This window comes from Heteronotia binoei, chromosome 1 (genome assembly GCF_032191835.1).
Source record: "Heteronotia binoei isolate CCM8104 ecotype False Entrance Well chromosome 1, APGP_CSIRO_Hbin_v1, whole genome shotgun sequence".
In the NCBI taxonomy this organism is placed as follows: domain Eukaryota; kingdom Metazoa; phylum Chordata; class Lepidosauria; order Squamata; family Gekkonidae; genus Heteronotia; species Heteronotia binoei.
In genome coordinates, this window is record NC_083223.1 from 192,451,374 (window position 1) to 192,474,179 (window position 22,806).

The window sequence follows — 22,806 nt, forward strand, 5'->3', positions numbered from 1 at the left end:
TGTTCCTGTTCGACTCGGATATCAGCTTAAAAGGCCAGGTAGAACCCAAGAACCTCAAGAAGAAGAGATTGGATTTATACTTCTGCCCTTCACTTGAAGTCTCAGAGCAGTTTACAATCTCCTTCCCTTCCTCTCCCCACAACAGACACTCTATGTGGTAGGTGGGGCTGAGAAAGCTGTCAGAGAAATGCCTTGAGAGAACAGCTCTGCAAGAACTGTGACTGACCCAAGGTCACCCAGCAGCTGCATATGGAGAAGTGGGGGAATCAAACCCGATTCTCCCAGATTAGAGTTCACATTCTTAACCACTACACCAAAATGGCTCTCAAGGTGATCAGGTCTGCAAGCCTCTGCACACTGGCCTGGGAGAAAACCCTACTGAATTCAGAGGGACCAAACTCTAAGTGAACAGCTCTAGGATCAGGCTGCAGCGAAAACTTTCAGCACCGGCATTTGAAAGGCTTGGCTGTCAAATTTCAGTGACACACATATTTGCTTTTAAAAGTTTCCCAGAAAACTATATGGCACTAAGTGAAAAACCCATAGGAATTTCATCTATTTAAGGTTGTTCTGTTGCACAGCAGGATTTCTGAGGAGGTTCTCTTCGGCATATCTTCCTCCTCCCCTCCATTTTTAAATATACAACTGGTGAGATGCAAGTGTGTCCATGAAAGGTCGCACAAGGTTGTCTGTTGAGAAGTAGAAGATCAGACCAAAAGTGATGGAGATAGGAAGGGCAGGTAATGCTTTCTTGAATACAGCCAGCAATAACAGAGTTAAGCACAAACCCTGCAAGGAAAAGGACAATGGTCACAGCCTGGCTTCCTGCAGAGTATTTCCTTACAGATAAAAGCAATGTATAAATACTAAATTGCACATACAGCATGCATAAGGCATCAAATTCCAGCCTGTTTGCTCAATTTGGTTTTCTGAACACAATGAACCCCAGGCAAGGACAAAACATTTGTTATAAAAACAAAAATGTCCCAGAGAAAGGTCAATGTGGCCCCATGTACCTGTTCTAGAGCATTAACTAGTCAGACAAGAGAACACCTCAAATTCAACCAGGCAATATGAATACTGCAAGCCTCTCCATAGCAGCCCCAGAGCAGTAAATTATATTCTAAACACAAGGCTAAGTGGAAAAATACCTGCTTCAAAACAGTGGCAGTAGAATGAGCTGAATAACAAAAGGACATGGGAGTAGGGCAGGATGGGGTTTGGCCAGGCCTCATCATTCCAGGTGCTTCTCCAGGTCCATCAACCCTTGCCTGCCTTCCAAACCTGTCACCTTCCCTGTTTGCCATCTGCCTACCTGCATCTTTCCTCCAGTCCTCTTTTGGAGATATCATAGCTCAGCCATGGGCCATTGACCACCTGCTTCTGACATTTCTTCCAAGGAGCTTAGAGCAGCAAATGTGTCTCCCCTGCCCCTTCCCTTTTATTTCAGGGCTTACTGGAGATTGAACTCAGGTCACCCTTGTCCTGTGTTTCACACTCTAATCTGGGGTCCCCATCCCCACCCTTGTTAGTTCTGTGGGTATTTTTTGAATTTTAAGATCTAAATGGTGCCACCATAAATTGGCTGCAGTAAGGAAAATAGCCTACCACAGAATAGCTGTCCTGGGTGCTGAGGCCAATCATGAAGTATTGGAAAGTTCCAAGCCAAGCATCCTCCTCTGATGGAGGTAGCTGTTTCCAAACACACTGATAATGCCTTCTGGGTTTTTTTTTTTAAGCAACTCCTGCTGTAATGTGGAGGAAAGCCAGCTTTGGCCCTTTGACTTGCAGAGGAGATGCTTTGAGTAAAAAAGGAAGATGTCAGCAGGCAAATCATCATCTGGTGCCACACTGGAAAGCAGTGTTTGCCTAGCAGTCACTTGTCAATTCTGGAACATTGGTTCAGGCTGAGGCCTAGTAAAAATCATGGAAGCTTCTCTCTGAGAACTCAAGGTAAAGCTGAGCCACTGTAGTGTAGTGGTTAAGAGCAGCAGACTCTAATCTGAAGAAGCAGGTTTGACTCCTCACTCCCCCACATACAGCCAGCTGGGTGACCTTGGGCAAGTCACAGTTCTCTCAGCCTCATCAACCTCACAAGCTGCCTGTTGTAGGGAGAGGAAGGGAAGGTGATTGTAAACTGATTTGAGACTCTATAATGTAGAGAAGGGGGGGGGGGTATAAAAACCTATTCTCCTTCTAGTTTCAATGTGTGAGGTAAGGAAGCTGACACAAATGCCAGCTTCAAGGCCAAAGAATTCTCAAGAGAGTTCCATCTATGCACTCTATCTTGTTAGTCCAAGGACCTGAGAGTGGGAGAAGGTGCTTGCTTGATTAAGCCCTGTGCAGCTGCAGATTATATGGTCTCATTATGGTGACTCACCTGATTGGTTGGATCACCTAGTCAGATTGAATGGTGTAACTTAGCCAATCATTATACATTTAACTAGTAAACTAAAATCTTGCCAACATGGGTCTTTGAGCATAAGAGAAAGATCTTTTATTCTAGTTTTGCCTTTTGCTTGAGACACCCTGATTTGTGATGGGCCATGCTGGCTAGAGCCCCTGTTTTAGACTTTGAAACTTTGTTGGACTCAGTCTTGTCAGGTATCATCTGGATCTAGAGGTCCAGTGTTGGTAAATGTGCTTAAATTAGATACTTATCCTTGTTATGTTATCCTCCCTGTTCACTGCTCATATACATGGTATATTTCTGCATATTATTTTAATACATCTCATTAATTATACTTTGTGGTGTTCTTGGGTTTTGGGGTTTCAATTTGAAGTACTTAAACCCTGTACTGACTGGCTACAACTACTAGAATAACTGTTTTCTGGAACTCAACTTGCAAGCATTCTACCTTGCAGGGTTGATTTCTTGATTTTAGATATGGGAGGGCCAGAGACTTAGCCCCTTGGTTTCTGGCTGGCGAGTTAGTTAAGGGGACTGGTGGTAATGTTACAATGAAGTTGTGAGGCTTCACACCTCTATACGTGATTTTGTTCTAGACCAACCCGTCACTCTTAAAGAACTAGTAAAAGCTTCTGACAAGTGCTGCTCTAACCATATCACCATTCTGGCAACATGTCAATGAACATGTAGATTTTACAATTCTCCTTACTATGAGGATGGCTACAAAGCAAGCCAGAGTTGTATTCCAGTCACCACTAGCAGTTGCCGCTGCTTTCCCCACAAGTACGCTGTAGAATATGAAGTCTCCAAGGCCTAACTTGACACCTCCTATTGAATGATATAAAAATTGAAGTTTAAAATCAACACATGCACACAAAACACTTCTCCCTCGCTTCTTGCCAGTCATGAGTTGCTTTTCAGTCCCTCCATGTTAAAAAAAAAAAAGACATCAAGTAAGATTCATACCAAATGACACAGGCAAGATTAACAAACAAGTTATCCAGTGAGGAGTGCTGGAGGGACAAACTTATATCGGAGGCAGGAGAGGCAAGTGAAAATATAGTCTAAGGTCCCTTCCACACTGGCTATTTGGTTTGGCTTTGCAGATGATAGGAAGCGGGTTTGCTCTTGCTTTCATGTAGCACCTTATAGCCCTTTCCCAGGCTTTTCTGTCATCTCTCCAAACCTTGTTTTGTTATGATCTTTTTTGAAAGAGTGCAGCAAAGCCAGGGGAGCTAATGTCCAGATAGGATGTCCAGATATTTTCCCAGTCCCACCCACATAGACATCATCTTCTCACCCCTAGTATCCTACTGATGGTAGGTGGTATCCATTTCTTACCACCAAAGGGTGGGGAGGGTGTTATTTTTTTTAAAAAAAAAATCATTAATTGTCAAATCACTACATTTATGGTACACCATGAGTCTCAATGAGAAAGGTGGATATCAAAACCCCTAAAAATAAAGCAAAAAGGGAGGGGGGGTTGAAGCAAAGAGCTAGGACTTGCTCAAAGCTACCTATAAGTTTATGGAACCTGATCCCATTCCCATATTCAAATACACTGATTTAACCTGACTATACTGCTCCTACACAGTAGCTTCACACTGTGTGGGAGCTGGAGATAAATACATTAAATGAGCAAGAGCACCCAGACACAGAGGAAGCACCTTGCAGTGACTGAATGATTCACTGCTACAGTCTTGCCTTCTTTCAATCAACCTCCACAGAGAGCAGATTGTCCTGCCATGTCAGGATGGGCACGCCTGTAACAGCTCCCTCTGGCTTTAATCTGGCACCTGACTCCCTCAGATACATGAAAACTAATCTTCTGGGGTACAATAAAGTGCGTCTCTAATTAAAATCCAGAAATGTGTGCCTCAGTTTGGAGAATTTGGGAGATATTGATCCAGGTACATAATCTAACATACTCAATTTCCATGCAAACCAATATGACAAGTCCCAGGAATATAGCCTTATGCAGGATTATATCCTGTGTGATTTACAAGTTCAATGGGCAACACTTACATTAGAAACATCTTGCTTCATAAAGCACTGATGGTAATTAGAGTGTAAAAAGATCTCTTCAAGGTCACAAGATATATACTTCTATAAAATGCATAGTTAATTCCATGACAGAACTCCTTCGGGGACAAAGGTACGAACAACTTATGCAGGCTGCATAGTTTTAGCACATAACAGACACCAGCCACAGCAAAGCATATGGCTGGCATGCACAGGGCAGTCCCTGGCATCTCCATCAGAAGGATCATGGAGAGGGGGGGCTTGGAAAAATCTCTGCTCAAGGCCTCAGAAAGCTGATGCCGCAGTATGTTTAAAGACTATATTCTGCCTTGCCTCAAGTTCAAGATAGCTTATAGCCAATAGAAGTGGGAAGTCAATGAACACAAGAAGCAGCCATGTACTGAATTAGACTCTTGGCCTGTCAAGGTCAATACTCTCTATTCTGACTGGCAATAGCTCTCCAGGATCACAAACAAACATCTTTTGCATCATCTACTACCTGGTCCTTTCAACTAGTGATACCAGGGGACTGAATCTGGGATCTTCCACATGTCAAGCTGATTCTCTACCACTTAACCATAGCCCCTCCCTTCAATATACCAACAATATGAAAAACAGGAGCTGAGGGGTCAGATTAAAGCCCTCAATAACCACGACAGATCAAACCTTGCACGTCAATAGTTTTATAGGCCTTATGATTAATTTTTAAAAAATGATTAATTCCATGTAACAAGAGATCCTTCCATACTTCTCCCAGCACCCCATTCCACATCATTGAAGCTGCCACTGAAAAAGCACAAGTACATGCCATAGATGACAGCCCTGGCCAAACAGAGGGCACAGTGAGCAGGACACTCTAAGCTGGTATGCAACCTCATTACTGGAGAGGCAGTCCTCCAGGTCACAAATACTGTTATAGATGCAAGTAGAAGATGGAAGGGAAGACACCTCAAAGTCTGTGTGAGTACACAAAAAGGGACATTGCTCAGGAGAAGTGCAAACGGAATTTCAGGAATCTTGAGGTGGAGGGAATCAAATATCCTGTGTTTGCATATCTGGCTAAGGATGGAATGGAATGGAGGCAAAAAGCAAACCAGAAGCCAATAAACATTTTGGAAGAGACAATGAATACAAAGTTGAGTCATGCCATACGAAAGGCACAGAGCTGCGCTTTAACACTGACACTTAAGTACACAACTTGAATCAGTCAGGATCAGGGTTGATGGCTTCTAAGGAAAGAGTGAAAGATGAACAGCAGAGTTTAGTCTATCTTGCACAACCACCATTCGATTCCATGGACCTTAGGACCAGTAAACACCATGTACCCAACAAGAGGATCATTGCAAAGTGGCATGAACTTTAGAACTCAGTCCTTTCAGGACATCAGAGAATAAAGGGATTAAGAAGAGTATCTGTTTTAGACTAGACTTTTAAAATAGTACACCAGCTTGCAAAAGGACACTAAAGGCTTCACTTACTTTCCTCCTCCTCTGTTTCTTCCAAGGAAGAAGTAACTGGATGGTTTGTCGTTGAATTTCTCATCTCTGGAATTTCAGGCTCGGTGTATGAAGAACTATCATGGCTCTCTCGCACATCAGCTGATTTCCCCACACAAACAGGTCATGTGGGATTGGGGTGTGGTGGTGGTGGTAAGAGGAAGACAAAAGCCACTCAAGGTCATACAGTATTTGCATCTTAATTTACTGCTTTAAAAATGAGTGTCTTCTTCAGAGGAGGAAATCTTCCTCAAACCCTCATCTCTTCTCTCTGTAGGGGAGTCATGCATCAGTACTAATCCACCTTCCTTGAGCTTTGTCCAGTATACAGCTGATGCAATAACTCTCGCTCTGTCCTTCCTTAACCCCACATGTGCCTACAATTCCCCACCTCTCCACTATGAGTCAAAGGTGTGATTCCTTCCCAAGAAAAGTTTATCTGAAGCCTTCACCTTCTATCAAAACAGCCTTTGGTAGAATCTTCAGAATATTTTTCCCTACATGTATCATATAAAGAAAAAAATTATGAGCAGTGTTGCTAATGGGTACAGTGTCACTATTATGTGTAAAGAGACAGCTTATAGCATGTGCTGCAGAACAGAAAGTAGATCTGAAGGCTTAGATGATCTACATGACAGCAGGTGGCTGGCTGCCAAAGGAATTACATCAGCCAGCAGAGTCAGCATGACACAGCAAGTTGCTGATTGGCTGTCCCATGTATAAATGTACAGAGTAACAGTGGTGATTGCGGGTTAAAGGAGTTGGAGTGCAGCAGAGCATATTGTCAGTCAGAAGAGTGAGTGGTGTTGTAAATAAATGTATATAGTGGTTTTACAGCTACTGTGTACAGCCTTCATTCTTGCGTCGCTAAGAATCACCCTCTTGGTCTCTACGCACATCGACAGGGTTATGGGCCCAGCACGCTTCCGCTGCGCCTAGAATACCTGAGAGAGAGGTGGTAAAGAAAGGGCGCTGACTTGCTCCAGAGGCTGCCTAGGAGGTGAGACCAGCAGTGGCTGAAAGGAGTCTGAGCAGGATGGCTACAGCAGGAGCTACTGTGCTGGTGGAGAAGCTCACCACTACCAACTACAACACCTGGTTGCTGAGGTTAGAACATTTCCTGAAGAAAGAGGGGCTTTGGGACTGTGTGTCAGCTCCTCCAGCTAATCCCACGGCGGCAGAGGCCGTTCAGGATCAAAAAGCTCTAGCCACAATCATTCTAAGTGTTGCAGATGACCAGCTGGTGCATGTCCGGGGCACCAGACAGCAAAGGAGGCTTGGGAAGCTCTCAAGGCTGTGTATGTACAGAAGTCAGCAGGCTCGCTGATATCCCTATGGAGGAGGCTCTACAGGAAACGTATGCTGGCCGGGGAGTCGATGAGGGACCACCTCGACGGTATGTCTAATTGTTTCCAAGACCTAGAAGCAAGAGGGAAGGCCGTGGCTGAGGAAGATAAGGTGTACATCATATTGAGCTCTCTGGACGAGAGATATGACATGCTGGTGTTAGCATTTGAAGGGCAGGATGCTGACAAGCTAACTTTGCCTTATGTGACCGGCAAACTCCTGGCTGAAGAGCAAAGGCAGCTGGAAAGCAAGAGAGAGCAGACTCGAGCCAAGGGAGAAGATAAGCAGAGGTCTGTTGGGGCTGGTTCCAGCTGGCAAGCCGAGGGAGAAAAAGCCTTGCAGGTGCAGAGGAGGCGTTGTTATCTGTGTAATCAACTCGGACATTTGAAGAGATTTTGTCCTCAGCAGCAGCAGAGAAAGAGCCGGCAGCAGTCTTCAAGGACTCCCCAGGTGACTCTGGTAAGAACTGGTCCGGGACTGCAGAGTCTGCCCTGGGTTGTAGATTCTGGGGCTACTCAGATATTCTGCTGCCAGCAAGAGGAGCTGCACGACTGCAAGCCAGCTGAGCAAAAAACTGTCAGCTTAGCTGATGGGAGACAAGCTAGCGTGCTTTGACAAGGCACGGTCTATTTTCCTGGACTTAATCACAGGTTTGAGAATGTATTGTGCGTGCCAGAGCTAGAAACTAACTTGTTAAGTGTCTCTGTTCTGGCAAGAGCTGGGTTTACCGTAATATTTGAAAAGCAGGGCTGTGCAATTTTGAAGCAGGGTAAACAGCTGGCTAAAGGCACTCTAAAAGCCAATGTGTATGAGCTTATGCAAAATGTGGGGAAAGCACAGACTGTGTGGAATAGACAGCCACACAACAGGTGCATTCACAGGCTGCATAGAAGGCTGGGCCACGCCAGCTACCATACAATAAATAAAACTCTGGAAATATTAGAGGGAGTGAAGGTTGATAAATGCAATGCCTTTCTAGATTGCAATGTTTGTAAAGCAGCCAAATCAAGGGCAGTTCCATCGACCAAATGGAGTGAACGAGTGTCTGAGAGACCGCTCCAATTAATACATGCCGACCTGGTGGGGCCGTATGCACCCAGTGTTTCTAAAAATAGGTTTGGGTTGATTCTAGTCGATGACCACAGCAGGTTTGCGTGGGTGTATGCTATTAAGCACAAGAGTGATGTCTGTGCCACCTTCAAGTACTGGGCTAGGAGAGTGCAAAAACAGTTAAATGCCAAGATTGCCTCAATCCAGACTGACCAGGGGGGTGAGTTCCTGAACAAAGAGTTTGCCAACTATTTGAGGCAAGAGGGCATAGAGCACAGGGTTGCTAATGTTTCCTCTCCGTGGGAAAACGGGATTGTGGAATGGAGAGCGGGAGTACTCCAAGGGATTTGCCATGTTTTGTTAGAAGATAGTGGTCTAAAGCAGGCATACTGGGGTGAAGCCTTAAAGGCGTCCTGTTATATTTCCAACCGGTTGTGGACAGAAGCTATAAACGATATACCCTACAGGGTCTTGTTGTATGGGAGAAAGCCATCCCTGGATCACCTAAGGATATTTGGTTCAAAGGCTTGGGTGAACATCCCTCTGGTTAAGAGGAGAAAGGGAGATCCCAAAGCCAAAAAGCTGGTGTTTGTTGGGTACCAAAATGGCATGAAGTCCTGGAGGTTTGTGGACAATAATGACTTGATAAGGCTGAGTAGGTCTGCCTCGTTTTGCGAGGATGAAAACTGGTCAAAGATTCATGCCAATGAAATGCCTAGAGAAAATAAGCTGCGACTGTCTCTAGAAAGTGAGGAGGGGCAAAAGCCGGAAAGCTCACTGAAGCAGGAGGAAGACAGTATGAGCAGTTCAGCAGGCAGCAGTAAAGAGCAAGAGACTTCTGAGGCTGTAAAAAGGGAGCCGGTCAGAGTCTCTGCAAGAGAAAATAAGGGTGTGCCGCCAAAAAGATATGGTTTTGATACTGATGTGAACTATCTGGGCAAGGGAAACAGTTTGCCAGATGGAAAGCCAAAGGGCTGTGAGAGTGCACCAGAGGTACACGTGGATACTTCCTTCACTAGGGAAGAAGGAGGATATACTTATGTATATGATGACCATCCTAAAACGTATCCCAGTGTGCTGGAACTGTTGAATGAGATGCCTCTTGGAGAGCAAGGAGACACATGAGCAAAGCCTGGAAGGAGAGGCTGTAAGCAATAACTGAATTATAATGGTGCAATGTGCAAATGAATAAAGTGCTGGAATGTAAAGACAATGCTGTAAAATAAAACAAACTTACTGTTTGAAAATGTATGATAAACTATGTAACTAAACTATGATTGTAAAGCTAAAGCTAAAGCGTGAACATTTCCAAACTGTGATTGTTAAAAATATAAAAATGTGTAAGTAAAAATGTGTATGGAAAAGAATATACACGCTTATAACAGACAAGATACAGTAGTGTTTCCAACAGGTCTGGGAAACAAGCCAGCAAAAAGATAAGGCAAGTGCTCAGTCTGGGCAGAGAGCCAACTGAGGAGATATGGTCAGTCTGGGCAAAGTGCCAACTGATAAGGGTATGCTTGCAGGTTAATTGGCAAGCAGAGCAAAATGTGTGTGCGTTAACACAAGTGTTCAGGAGAACAAAATACTGAACTGTAATTAATGGATATATGGGAATGTATGTAACCAATGTATTGATGGTAAAGTGATCAATATGTATATGCCATGTTGTAATGTATGGATGACAGCACAGCTATAACCTGAGGAGGGGTGTCACTATTATGTGTAAAGAGACAGCTTATAGCATGTGCTGCAGAACAGAAAGTAGATCTGAAGGCTTAGATGATCTACATGACAGCAGGTGGCTGGCTGCCAGAGGAATTACATCAGCCAGCAGAGTCAGCATGGCACAGCAAGTTGCTGATTGGCTGTCCCATGTATAAATGTACAGAGTAACAGTGGTGATTGTGGGTTAAAGGAGTTGGAGTGCAGCGGAGCATATTGTCAGTCAGGAGAGTGAGTGGTGTTGTAAATAAATGTATATAGTGGTTTTACAGCTACTGTGTACAGCCTTCATTCTTGCGTCGCTAAGAATCACCCTCTTGGTCTCTACGTGCATCGACATACAGATACCCCAAAGCTGTTTCCAGGAATAACAGTATTTTAGGATTATACTGTCTATTATGTTGTGATTTTAGTGCGGTACTTCCAATTTTGTGGGCTATATGTCTGATACTCATCTTAGTGCATTGGTTTTTAGCTGTAAACTGTCTTGAGTCTCAGTAAAAAAGGTGGACTATAAATTAAGCAAATAAATAGTGAGTGACTTTTCAGTGGGAAGACAGCTAGGAAGAAAGAGGAAAGAACTCTCTCTGTTTGTTGTTCTACAAGCAGCCCCAGTATAGAACCAGGTGGGACATGGAGTTGTCTTGCACATCCAGCAAGAGGACTGCTGCAGAATGCCTTGCACTTCAGAACACTTTCAAGGCACAATATTTCTTTTCTAAAGACACACAGGTTACCTGGATCCCATGTTTGCTGAGCAGTTCCTCTATGTGCCAGATCTTGTTTTGCCATGCCTACCATCCACATCATAGCAGCTGTAGAGGAGAAATGACTCCAATCAGTGACTTGAACAAATAGGACGCAAGAACTGTTCAAATTTTCTAAATAGCATCATCAAAACAGTCTTACTATCTTTTTTTTCCTTTGCTTTGTAAACAGTAGGAAAAAATGACCACCACAAATACCTATGCACACTGAAGGGCTGTGATTTACATTTTACATAACAGAAAAAAGTCATCAGAATATCTGTCCAATCCATCAGTTATCAAAGTTCTCTAAGACAAAGCCTCCATAATTTTGATATACCAAAGCTGCATTTTTCATTATATATAACACATCTCCTTCCTACCCACAGCACCTCAAGGAGGAAATGTGGTCAGAGTGGATTTGATTCCACACACTCCCCAAATCCCTAGAACCCTATCTGCACTGGCTTCTCATTCATATGCAGGGAACAGAGAGCAAGACCAGTGCAGATGTGTCTGGTATGTTGTTGCACAGGACAGCCAGGCCTTCTTTTTCAGAGGACCTCCTGACTAGAAGCAGGAGAAGGCCTCATATAACCTCAAAGATGAAGAAACTATTTTCCTCTGTAGTTTCTTCTTCCCAAGGGACTTTGCAGAAATTCCAGCACTAAATGCACAGCTCCCTTTGAAAAGATGCTAGATCTTGGGGGAAATTATTGTGGTCTCCTTTATCTTTTTGAAACATACTGAAGACCAGTTTCATGCTCAGCTAGACTAGTACATATCCTGAACTGGGCTGGATATAATACATACTTAATATGCAAGACTCTCAGCAAGGTAACACCAATTCTACATCAAGAGCATTCACGGGCATATTTGGGGTTTATTGGCATTGTTTATTCTGTTAGCCAAGGGAGGGGATAAGATGTATTCAAGGTGTGGGAGACCCTGCTCTAGAGATTTAATATATATTATTTAAACCTGAATTCTGAGCCAAATCCCACATTTTGCGTTTGCATGTGCAGCTGTGAGAATACTTTTGTCAGGAAAAGTGTACCATTTTGATATCCTTGTGTTTTTCTGATTTTGTACTTTTATATCAGGCTGATAATGTACCACTAGTTCTTATATTAGGCTGTGGGGATAGGACACAATCATGCAGAGGAACTTCCTGTTTTACTCACAAGAATAAATAAGTGCAGGAAATATTGGCTCATTCCTCTCTTGTGCTGTTTCCACTAACATCCTAAGTGGCCCTTTTGGACATAGAACAGCCATTAAGTCTAGGGAGAAAAAAAAAAAGGTGATCAATTATGGCATTTTGCATTTTTTGTGTACCATCTTCTAACAGGTTGTCCTTCCCAGAGCGTTTCAAATATGTAACACATTTTATTAAATTCCCTGTAATGCAGGACTTCTTGCCTACTTTGATAAGCTATCTCTCATTGATCAGATAGGCAGCTACGCAAGTAAAAGATTTAAAGCCAGACATATAATTAGGTAGAACAAAACAACTCACTCAGGCAACAGATTTTCATTTCTTTTTTTTTTAAGAGGGAGAGAAAGAGAATGTCAGTTTTTATATTTTCACCCTGCTGCAAATTCAGCTCCCTGCCCCCCAAGACATGCCAACTGTAAGGGAAGAAATAGACAACTTGCACCATTACGAAAAATGCATGCACCTTTTAAAAGACGTACTTGGCACATGGGTTTTGGCCACCATGTGACACAGTGTTAGATTGGATGGACCACTATCCTGATCCTACATGATTTCTCTTATGTTCTTACTTGGTTTTCTTGGAAGAAGGCAGGAAGCAGAGCAAGGGCACCTGTTAAGGAAGGGTATTGTACATAGGGTTGTCAACTCTGCATTGGGAAATTCCTGGACATTTGGGGGTGAAGCCTGAGGATGGCAGGGTTGAGGGAAGGGACAGACCTCAGCAAGATATAATACCACAGAGTTCATCCTCAAAAGTAGCCAATTTCTCCAGGGGAACTGATCTCTATAGTCTGGAGATCAGTTGTAATCTTAGGAGATCTCCAGGTCCCACCTTGAGGCTGGCAACTGTAATTGTGGATAACACTGGTGCAAGAGTGATCACTTCCTCCTCCTCCTTCCCAACACAATTTGAAATGGACTCTTTATGTGGAACAAAAACAGTAATTCTCAGATATGGTACAAACAATGCACAGATGCAAACAGACTGTGTTTAGTGTTGCTGGTGCAGACATTCATTTAAGCTAGCTCTGAGTCCCTTTCTCTGCCTTCACTAAAGAGAAGCCATAAGGAGAAATCACTCCTGGAGTTTTTCAGTTGCAGACATACCATAAACAGAGATGGCTCCTAGAATGACCCAGGCTGACCATTCTGGCAGGTACTTAATGAAAACCAAAGCCATCAAGGCACTGATCATGATGAGATAGGCTTGCTGGAGCTGCAAGGGCCCCTTCCAGTGGATGCAAATCATCCCCACAGCTCCAAAATTCCAAATGATGAAGAACAGGGTAGGGTAATCCATAGCCACATTATAGGTCTTTAGCACCTCACTATGGAATACAAATCATAAAGAAGATTAGCCAAGAAGTACATGAAAAAATAGCCACCAGCGAGCAAAACAGCAGAAATCAGTGTTGTGGAAGGAAATGCACAATATGACATAACAAAGTATAAATACTAGCTGTGTGTACAAGTTACACACAATGCACATACAAACTACACTTGATTTTTCTTTATAAACATGAGTAATAGTCATGTTACATTCAACACATTCAAGTACAGCTGAATGTGTGAATTAAGGACTACATTTACCCAGGTACTGACTCCCAGTTTCATTTATAAAGCATACGCACACCAGTTTTTCCTTACAAACAGGTGTACACACATATAGATGTAGGTTATACATGTGTTCACTTTAACATGAACATGGCTACTATGTTGGAAGTGGGAAGACTACAACAACACAAGGAAACCATTTTCAGAGACAGCCTTGTGTCCATCAGTGACATAATTAAGCCACCATTATGTTATCTGTGAAGGAAGGTACCAAAGTAACACAAAGACACACTGAAAAATTGGAGGAAGGGCAGGAAGAAGAAGTTCATGTCTGACCACTCCTCCTCACTCTTCACCGGCTGTTAAAGGTACTTTTAAATAGACAAGCTATTCCCCATTTTGTAGAGGCAAAAGCTGCTTTAAACCAGTTTTTTCACAGCTATGTGTTCAGAATGTCTAGCCTCCTGCTAAAAACAGGTGCATTAAGGACCTTTCTGCATGTAAATCATGTTTACCTTTGAGACATTGCTCTGTCCCTTCAATACATTTGCGGAGGAAACAGCCACAGTTTTATAGAAAATTCTGAATACCAGTCAGGAAAATGGAGCAAAGCTGACATATCTATGATTACATATAAATAACTGGTTTATAAAATACATGACATTGCTTGGGTTAGTTACTCCATGTGAGAGTATTAATACACAGTTAGATTTTATATAAATAATTATTAATGCAAGGAAGATAATGATCATTTATAAGAGTAAGAGAAAGCAAGAAGACATAAGTATGTTCCCTTTCCTTCTAAATGCTCCACTGTTCATGCCAGATGCAAAGAGTGACTATCTATACTTTTGCTAAGTCAAGGGGCAAAAACTTAAGGAAAATCATGATTAGAAAGTCTGAGAATTCCTTGAATGAAGCACTGTTAAAACAGCTGAGCAACAGTAGTCCTCACTTACCCCAGATAGATATAGGTGAACAAGAACAGCAACATCAGAGATGAGAGAATCAGCCAGCCATGAATGAACTGCTCAATGGAAAGATAATCTTAGTGAGACCATTTATTTATTGTATTTAGTTTTCTTATTAGCTTTGTTTCCCATAAAATATGGCCCCAAACATTACAAAATAAAGCCACATAAATCAATAATAGCCACAAAGCAGTATATTAAACAGAAGAATAAAATAGTACCATCAAAGGTACGGTGGACAGCTTTGATAGGGCATTTTTAAAGGAAGTATTCTAAATCCATTTCAGCACATGCCAACTAAAACAGGACAGAAAGAACAATCAATGCAAAGCCTATTCAACAGAAAGTATTTACCTGGCACCCAGAACTGAAAATGCTAGTTTTGAATTGTGCCTAGAAACCAACTTGCAGCCAGTACAGTTCTTTTAAAACTGACATTATATGTCCTATATTGTTTATGCCTGTCAGTAATCTTGCTGTTACATTCTGTACCATTTGAAGCTCCAGGGCAGACTATAAAAACTGCTCCCAATAGTAACCAAGTTTGGATCTGATCAAGGTATTGAAAAAATGTGATCAAACCTGGGACACCATCCAAAGTTGGCAAATTATGCTACAGGTAGATCACCAAGACCTGAGCCATCCCCTGTAGTCAAAGATCAAACATCACAAAGGAGTACAATCCCACACAAACCAGATTGATAAACTAAAATTTAATCCAAACAAGACTGGGGAGTTCCATGGTTCAGCTAATGGGGGATTAGGAATCAGTCTCTATCCAGTTCATTACTATTTCCTAACACTCATTCAGGACATTTACAGACCTAGAGAGTTGAATGTCATCAGAATATAGGTAGTATCTCATGCCACACCCTTGGATGACCTCTCTAAGCAGCTTCGTGTACTAAAAATCACTGGGGACAAAACTACAGGACCTCAAAAATTCACCTCCCGGCACTGATCAGCTAGCTAGGAACAGAATTGCTTGAGTATGGTGGTCAATGGTATCTAAAGCCAATGCAAAATCCACAAGAACCAGAGATTTGCTCCTTTTCCTTTGGTAGTTCTGATCGGTGGCCTTTACCAGGGTGATGAAGATTTTAATTCCACAATGAGGCTGGAAACCAGACTGAAACAGGTTTAGGTAATTTAAACCATCTAGCCTGGCATTAAATGACCACCATTTGCTCAAGGACCTTGCTCAGAAATGGACATTGGCTATGGATTTATAGTTAATTTGGATCCAACAATGGCTGCTTCAGGAGGAATTTCACAACTGGTTTCTTCAAGCTGATGGGCATTATTGTCTCCACTTAAAAACACCAAAGAAGGTGTTCCTTGGTTTGTTTTCCTTTGTCTTTCTAAAGCAAGGGGCTGGTTAAACAGAATGCTGCAGTTCATTAATCTGGTATGGTTTCAGGCTTTATGAGAAGGTTACTTGATGCTTTAGTTCCTTTTCTTTCCAAGACTTGCCATCTGACTTCAAAGGTTGCCATGGCTAGAGCACTGAAATAAAAAGGAAGCTACACAACATCAACCAAAAACCACGGAAAACTCTGTTCTTGGAGACAGAATGGACAGGAAACAGAAGAAGAAAGAGTCTGAAAAAACATGGCTGGCAAATTTATGGGTGATTACAGCAAGGCTCCAGAGTGCTAGCATCAAAATTCGTAACACAGAGGTCCATCTTCATGACCTAAACTATCACATCTGAGTGTTAGAATCAGCACTTACAAACAATTATAAAATCTCAAAGCAAAAATGACAGCCACCTTTGTTTTCTTTTCAGCAGCCACATTACATTTTCCTAGTGATGCTAGTTAATATTTTTGTTCAGAAAACAGTAAATAGCCTTGCATAAACCAGGTGCAGCACCTAATCAGCTTGCTTTTGATCTCATGCTCCTCTTCAGACTTCTCCCCCCACATGGCTTGCAGATATATCTTTTAGTTCCCTATTCCTACAGCTTGGAACATTTCCTCCCTTCTTTCTCAAGCCTTCCCCTCGCTTAATGTTTTCTTGGCCAGAACATCAGCAGCTAACTTAATTGCTAGTGCCTTATTAGAGTATCTTTTAATCTGACCATATTCATATTTCTCTGGGAATAATTCCCACAAATTTCACTAGAATAAACATACACAGGAATCAAGCTTTACAGTGCAATGCATAAGCAAAGTTATACCTTTCTAAACCCACTGACTTTAGTGAACTAAGAAGGGTGTAACTCTGCTTTGGATTGCATTGTATATAGCCTTCACTAGATTACAATTTAAACCAAAGTTTAGCTAAGGCCTGCATTTTGTCATGTGTTATACAAAGAAAAAATGTTATTTTATTTATTTATTTATTTTAGTAAATTTCTATTCGGTCCATTCCCCATAGGGCAGAGTACAACATATAATAAAACAATAAAATACAATAAAACATTTTAAAACAGACAAACAGCACTCAGATTACCATGACATCACATATTGCCTAGCCTAGCCATCTCACATCATGATATCTCATAGGGATGGCAGTTTTTATTCCAATTCCTAGCACAGATGATAGTGCTGACCGGGGAGGCCAACCAGATCAAAAATAGATGCCCACAGCCTCAGCTAAAAGCCTGATGGAACAGCTCTGTTTTACAGGCCCTACGGAAGGCTAATAAGCCAGGTAGGGCCCGGATCTCAATAGGGAGCTGATTCCACCAGGTTGGGGCCAGGACTGAAAAAGCCCTGGCCCTAGTTGAGACAAGGCGGGCATCTCTTGGACCGGGGACAGCCAACAGATGTTAGTAGGCCGAACGTAACGACCTCCTAGGCATATATAGAAAGAGACGGTCCCGCAGGTATGTTGGTCCCAGGACGCATAAGGTTTTAAATGTTACCACTAGAACCTTGAAGCAGATCTGGTACTCGATGGGCAGCCAGTACAGACTGCAGAGCGCCAGCAGTCTGGTGAGCCGCCACATTCTACACCCGCTGCAGTTTCCAGATCAGTCTCAAGGGTAAGCCAGCATAGAGCAAGTTACAGTAGTCTAGTCTAGAAGTGACCATTGCATGGATCACTGTAGCCAGGTCCTGGGGGGATAGATATGGTGCTAGCTGCCTGATCTGCTGAAGATAAAAGACTGACCTGGCAACCTTCATGATCTGGGCCTCCGTGGAAAGGGAGGCATCCAAGGTCACTCCCAAACTCCTCATCTTTTGGACTGGCACCAATGTGGCACCGTCCAAAGCTGGGAGCTCGATGCCCATTCCCACCCCACCCCGACTCAGGTACAGAACCTCCGTCTTAGCTGGATTCAGCTTTAGCCAGCTCTGTTGTAACTACCCAGCCACGGCTCCCAAGGCCTTGAACAACTGGTCAGAGGTGGTGACTGGCTGTCCACCCATCAACAGATAGAGTTGGGTGTCATCAGCGTACTGGTGGGCAACCCAGCCCAAAACCTCAAGGAATCTGGGCAAGGGAGCACATATAGATGTTAAATAATATTGGCGAGAGAATGTGGCACTCCACATATAAGTGGATGCCGCAAGGAAGTCTGCTTGCCAAGCACCACCCTTTGTCTCCATCCCCGGAGAAAGGAGGAAAACCATTATAAGGCCACCACCACCCCCGAACTCCGGCAACAGCAAGGCGGTGGGTCATAAGGTCGTAATCGACCATGTCAAATGCTACTGACAGATCAAGAAGTATCAGCAGCATTGACCCGCCTTGATCCAGATGCCGTCTTAAGTCATCTGTGAGAGCGAACAGGATAGTCTCCGTCCCATGGCCCAGGCGAAAGCCAGACTGGAATGGGTCCAAGGTGGATGTCTCATCCAGGAAAACCTGTAATGGCTCCGCCACCGCTTTCTCAACTACCTTACACAGAAATGGTAAATTTGAAACTGGGCTGTAGTCGGCCAAAACCCCAGGGTCTAATGATGTTTTTTTTCAAAAGCAGATGAACCACTGCCTCCTTGAATTTCTCTGGGAAGGTCCCTGTTGAAAGGGACAAGTTGACAACATCACCCAGAGAATTCCTGATACCATCCTGACTGTCTTTCACCAGGGGGCAAGTGGCAGGCTTTACTGCAGCCAGGATCCGGTCCACATGCTCGGTAAGAGCCTGCTGAAGCAGTCCAATATAGGACCAGAAGACAGCCAAGGGGCTTCCAGCTCGTGTACTGTCTCAATCGTGGCAGGAGAGTCAGGATTTTATTTGCGAAATATATCACAAAAGCCTCAGAGCCAATATCCAATTCTCTACCATTTTGATTGCCTGATGGCAAGACCGTTAATGACCGAATTACTCTAAAAAGTTGGGCTGGGCGTGACTTCACAGACTCTATGGAGGCCGCGTAGAACTCTTTCTTAGCGGACTTCATAGCCCCTTCATAGACCTTCATAAACATTCTATAAGAGGTTCTTGACTCTTCATCAGGAGCATGTCGCCACACTTGCTCTAGCTGTCTAAGTTGCCATTTCATCCTCAGCAGCTCCATGGTATACCACGGGGCAGCTTTGGCGCGACAACGAAGAGGGCGCCGGGGAGCAATATCAATGGCAGCGGAGAACTGAAAGTACCAGTCCTCCACTAATTCATTCAATGACCCGCCAGGGGACATCGGATCCCACAGGGCCTCCTGAAACTGCTCTGGGTCCATTTGGCTCCACGGGAGAGCATAAATCCACTCACTGCCTAAACAGGAGGGAAGTTTCAGGTCTAACTGGGCTTTCAGGGCATAATGATCTGACCATGGAACTGGCTTTGCCACCACCAGATCTGGTACTATACCTGCCCCAAAGATCAAATCCAGCATGTGACCAGCCTGATGCGTGGGAGCCGATACAAATTGGCTGAGTCCTAGTGTCTCCATGGACGACACCTGTGCCTGCTGAGATGCTGCGTCATCAACATGGACATTGAAATCCCCCAGAACTAATAGCCTGGGGAAGTCCAATGCCCAGGTGGACACAGCATCCAGCAGGGCAGGCAGGCTTTCTGGTGGTGCAGTAGGTGGTCGGTATGGTTATCACTAAGCATTGCCTCCAATGCTTTGATTAAACCTTAGTACATCTTGTTATCTTCCCTTTGTTAAGATTCCTTACAATATTCCCTGGAAGTCATACAAATTCAGCAGTTTACCAGCAATAAGGACAGGTTTCTTACCTGTAACTGGTGATCTTCGAGTGGTCATCTGTGCAATCACACATATGGGTAATCCGCAGGATTGGCCCCGACCTCGGAGAGTTCAAAGCAATCTTGATCGTAGATCTGGCGCGCCTCCCACTTGTCCTGGGAGGAGACAGCTACTGCGCATGCCTGGACAAGGGGGAGGTGCTTAGCCACTCAGTTTCTTCCCGCCGCCGGATAGGTGGAAATAACTGTGCTTACTAGCTTCCAGCAGCGGGGAAGGCTGGGTGGGTCTGTGTGATTGCACAGATGACCACTCGAAGATCACCAGTTACAGGTAAGAAACCTGTCCATCTTCTTCGTGGTCTCTGTGCATTCACACATATGGGTGATTAGCGAGCCATTTCTTCGGAGGTGGGTGCTGGACCTGTAAGAACATGAAGGGTTAGAGCGTAACGTAATGATAGTGGTACTCACAGTGGTTAGTCGAAGATCGATCGTAGCACTGCTTGTCCGAAGGAGGCATCTCGCCGGGCACGGACGTCGAGAGCGTAGTGCGAGGCGAAGGTAGATGTGGAGGACCAGACGGCTGCAGCGCATATGTCCTCTATAGGGATGCCTTTCATGAAGGCAGACGAGGTAGCCACGGCTCTGGTTGAGTGGGCTCGTATATGTTGAGGGATTGGTTGCTTTGCCAGCTGGTAACAGAGTTCGATGGCAGCAACAATCCATTTGGAGAGTCTCTGGGTAGATATTCTGCTGCCCTTATTATGGGTAGCGTAGGTGACAAAGAGTCTAGGGTCTTTACGGATTTGGCGGGTTCTGTCTATGTAGAAGGCTAGGGCTCTCCGTGCATCCAAGTTGTGGAGTGCCCTTTGTCCCGCGTCCGCGGGGTGCTGGAAGAAGGCTGGTATAGTGGACTGTCTTCCTAGGTGAAAGGTAGAGACGACCTTGGGTAGGAAGGTCGGGTCAGGTCGGAGGACCACCGTACTGTTATGAAATATCGTATACGGTGGGTCTGCTCTGAATGCGCAGATGTCACTGGCCCTCTTGCCTGTGGTGAGGGCCGTAAGTAGTGCCGTCTTCCATGACAGCAGGTGTAGTGGGATGGAGGCCATGGGCTCGAAGGGTGGTTTCATGAGTTGGCTCAGGACTAGGGACAGGCTCCAGGTGGGTAGAACTTGTTTGATTGGTGGGTGTAGGCGAATGATGCCCTTGAGGAAAGCTCTGGTCGCGTGGTGAGAGAATACCGTTGTGCCATCGATGCGGGGGTGGAAGGCAGAGATGGCTGCCAGGTGTACCTTCAGGGAAGAATACGACAGACCCGCTCTGGATAGCGTTAAGGTGTAAGTTAGTACCTGAGGTATAGTGGCGAGGTTGGGGTCGAAGTTGTGCTGTGAGGCATAGTGTGAGAAGCGTTTCCACTTAAATAGATAGGATTTCCTAGTAGATGGTTTTCTGGAGTTCACTAGGACCTGACGGACCTCCGGAGGGAAGTCTAGAAACTGATTCTCCAGGCTGTTAATTTGAGCGATGCCGGGTTGTGGTGAAGGACCCTGCCGCCCTGTTGAGAGAGGAGATCCCGTGTTTGAGGGAGCTGGATGAAGGTATTGTTGGACAGGAGCAGCAAGGTCGTAAACCAGGGTTGGCGCGGCCACCATGGAGTTATGAGGATGCAGTTTGTGTGGTCTACCTGAATCTTCTGTAGAACTCTGGTGATAAGTGGAATGGGCGGAAAGAGGTAGTGGAGTGTTCCTTTCCAAGTTTGTATAAAGGCATCCCCCCTGGAGAGGTGGGATGGAGGACCTCTCATGTAGAAGCGGGTGCATTGGGCATTTGACGGTGAAGCAAATACATCTATCTTCGGTTGTCCGAAGATGCTGAATATCTGTCTGATGTATCGGCTGTTGATAGACCACTCGTGGTTGTTGGTGGAGTGGCGGCTCAGGGCGTCTGCCTGGGTGTTCTCGGCCCCTGGTAGGTGTACGGCCGTGAGGAAGATGCCCTGGCTTATGCTCCAGTGCCACAGGGCTAGGGCTCTCTTGCAGAGTCTGACGGAGGCGGTGCCGCCCTGCCTGTTGATGTAAAAGACTGTGGCGATGTTGTCGGAGGTGACCTGGACGTGCTGGTTCCTTAGCGATGGGAGGAAGGACCGCAAAGCCTTGTGCACTGCGATGAGCTCCAGGCAGTTTATGTGGAGAGAGCGTTCGTAGTCTGTCCACTGGCCCTGCACCGTGAGGTCTTCCAAGTGGGCTCCCCATCCCCAGTTGGAGGCATCTGTGGTTACAATCACCGAGGGCGGTGTCTGCTTGAATGGCATGCCCTTGTAGAGGTGATGTTCCTTGGTCCACCATTTGAGGGATGGTACAATGTGTAGTGGAAGGGTGAGCAGTGTGGATTGATGTTGTGTGTGAGGGCGGAAAGTTCTTACGAACCACATTTGGAGGGGACGCATGTGCAGCTTCGCAAACCGCAGAACTGCTGTGGTTGCTGCCATGAGGCCTAACATTCTCTGGAAGGTGAGCGCTGTTTGGGAGCGCTGGGCGATGATAGTGTTGGCCAGTGACATTATGGCGAGTGCCCTGTCCTGAGGTAGGAAAGCCGTTTGTGAGAGCGTGGAGATGTCTGCTCCTATGAATTGGATCCTTTGGGTAGGGACTAGTTTGGATTTTGAGAGGTTGACTAGGAGGCCTAAGGTGGCCAGGGTGGAGAGGGTGGTCGAGACGTCCAGTTGTAGTTGCTCCCTGGAATGGGCGACGATCAGCCAGTCGTCTATGTACGGGAAGATTGATATCTGTTGCTGGCGTAATGTGGCTGCTACTACTGCCATGCACTTGGTGAAGACCCTTGGTGCTGTGGAGAGACCGAAGGGAAGGGAGCAGAACTGGAAGTGCTGCTTCCCTATGGCAAACCTGAGGAATCTTCTGTGATGATGGTTGATTGTAATGTGGAAGTAGGCGTCCTGGAGGTCTATGGACGCCATCCATGCTCGTTCTGGGATGAGCGGGAGGATTGCCTGAAGCGTGACCATACGGAATTTCTTGTAGGTTATGTGTAGGTTGAGTTTGCGGAGGTCGAGAATGGGTCGGAGTCCTCCGTCCTTTTTTGGCACCAGGAAGTACCGGGAGTAGAAGCCGGTGCGATGGTATTGGGGTGGGA

General features: G+C 44.8%; 1 protein-coding gene across 1 annotated transcript in view; it reads right to left on the reverse strand.

The window, feature by feature from the left end:
• Nucleotides 1-479: 479 nt before the first annotated feature.
• Nucleotides 480-22,806, reverse strand: part of PSEN2 (presenilin 2) — a 29,045-nt gene continuing 6,718 nt past the window's right edge. Inside the window, exons 4-10 of the mRNA XM_060245507.1 lie at nt 14,529-14,596; nt 13,123-13,343; nt 11,981-12,079; nt 10,788-10,865; nt 5,911-6,030; nt 3,120-3,238; nt 480-789 (exon numbers count right to left, since the gene is read on the reverse strand). Coding sequence (XP_060101490.1) covers nt 634-789; nt 3,120-3,238; nt 5,911-6,030; nt 10,788-10,865; nt 11,981-12,079; nt 13,123-13,343; nt 14,529-14,596 — 861 coding nt within the window. The 3' untranslated portion in view covers nt 480-633. The remainder of the gene's footprint in view (nt 790-3,119; nt 3,239-5,910; nt 6,031-10,787; nt 10,866-11,980; nt 12,080-13,122; nt 13,344-14,528; nt 14,597-22,806) is intronic.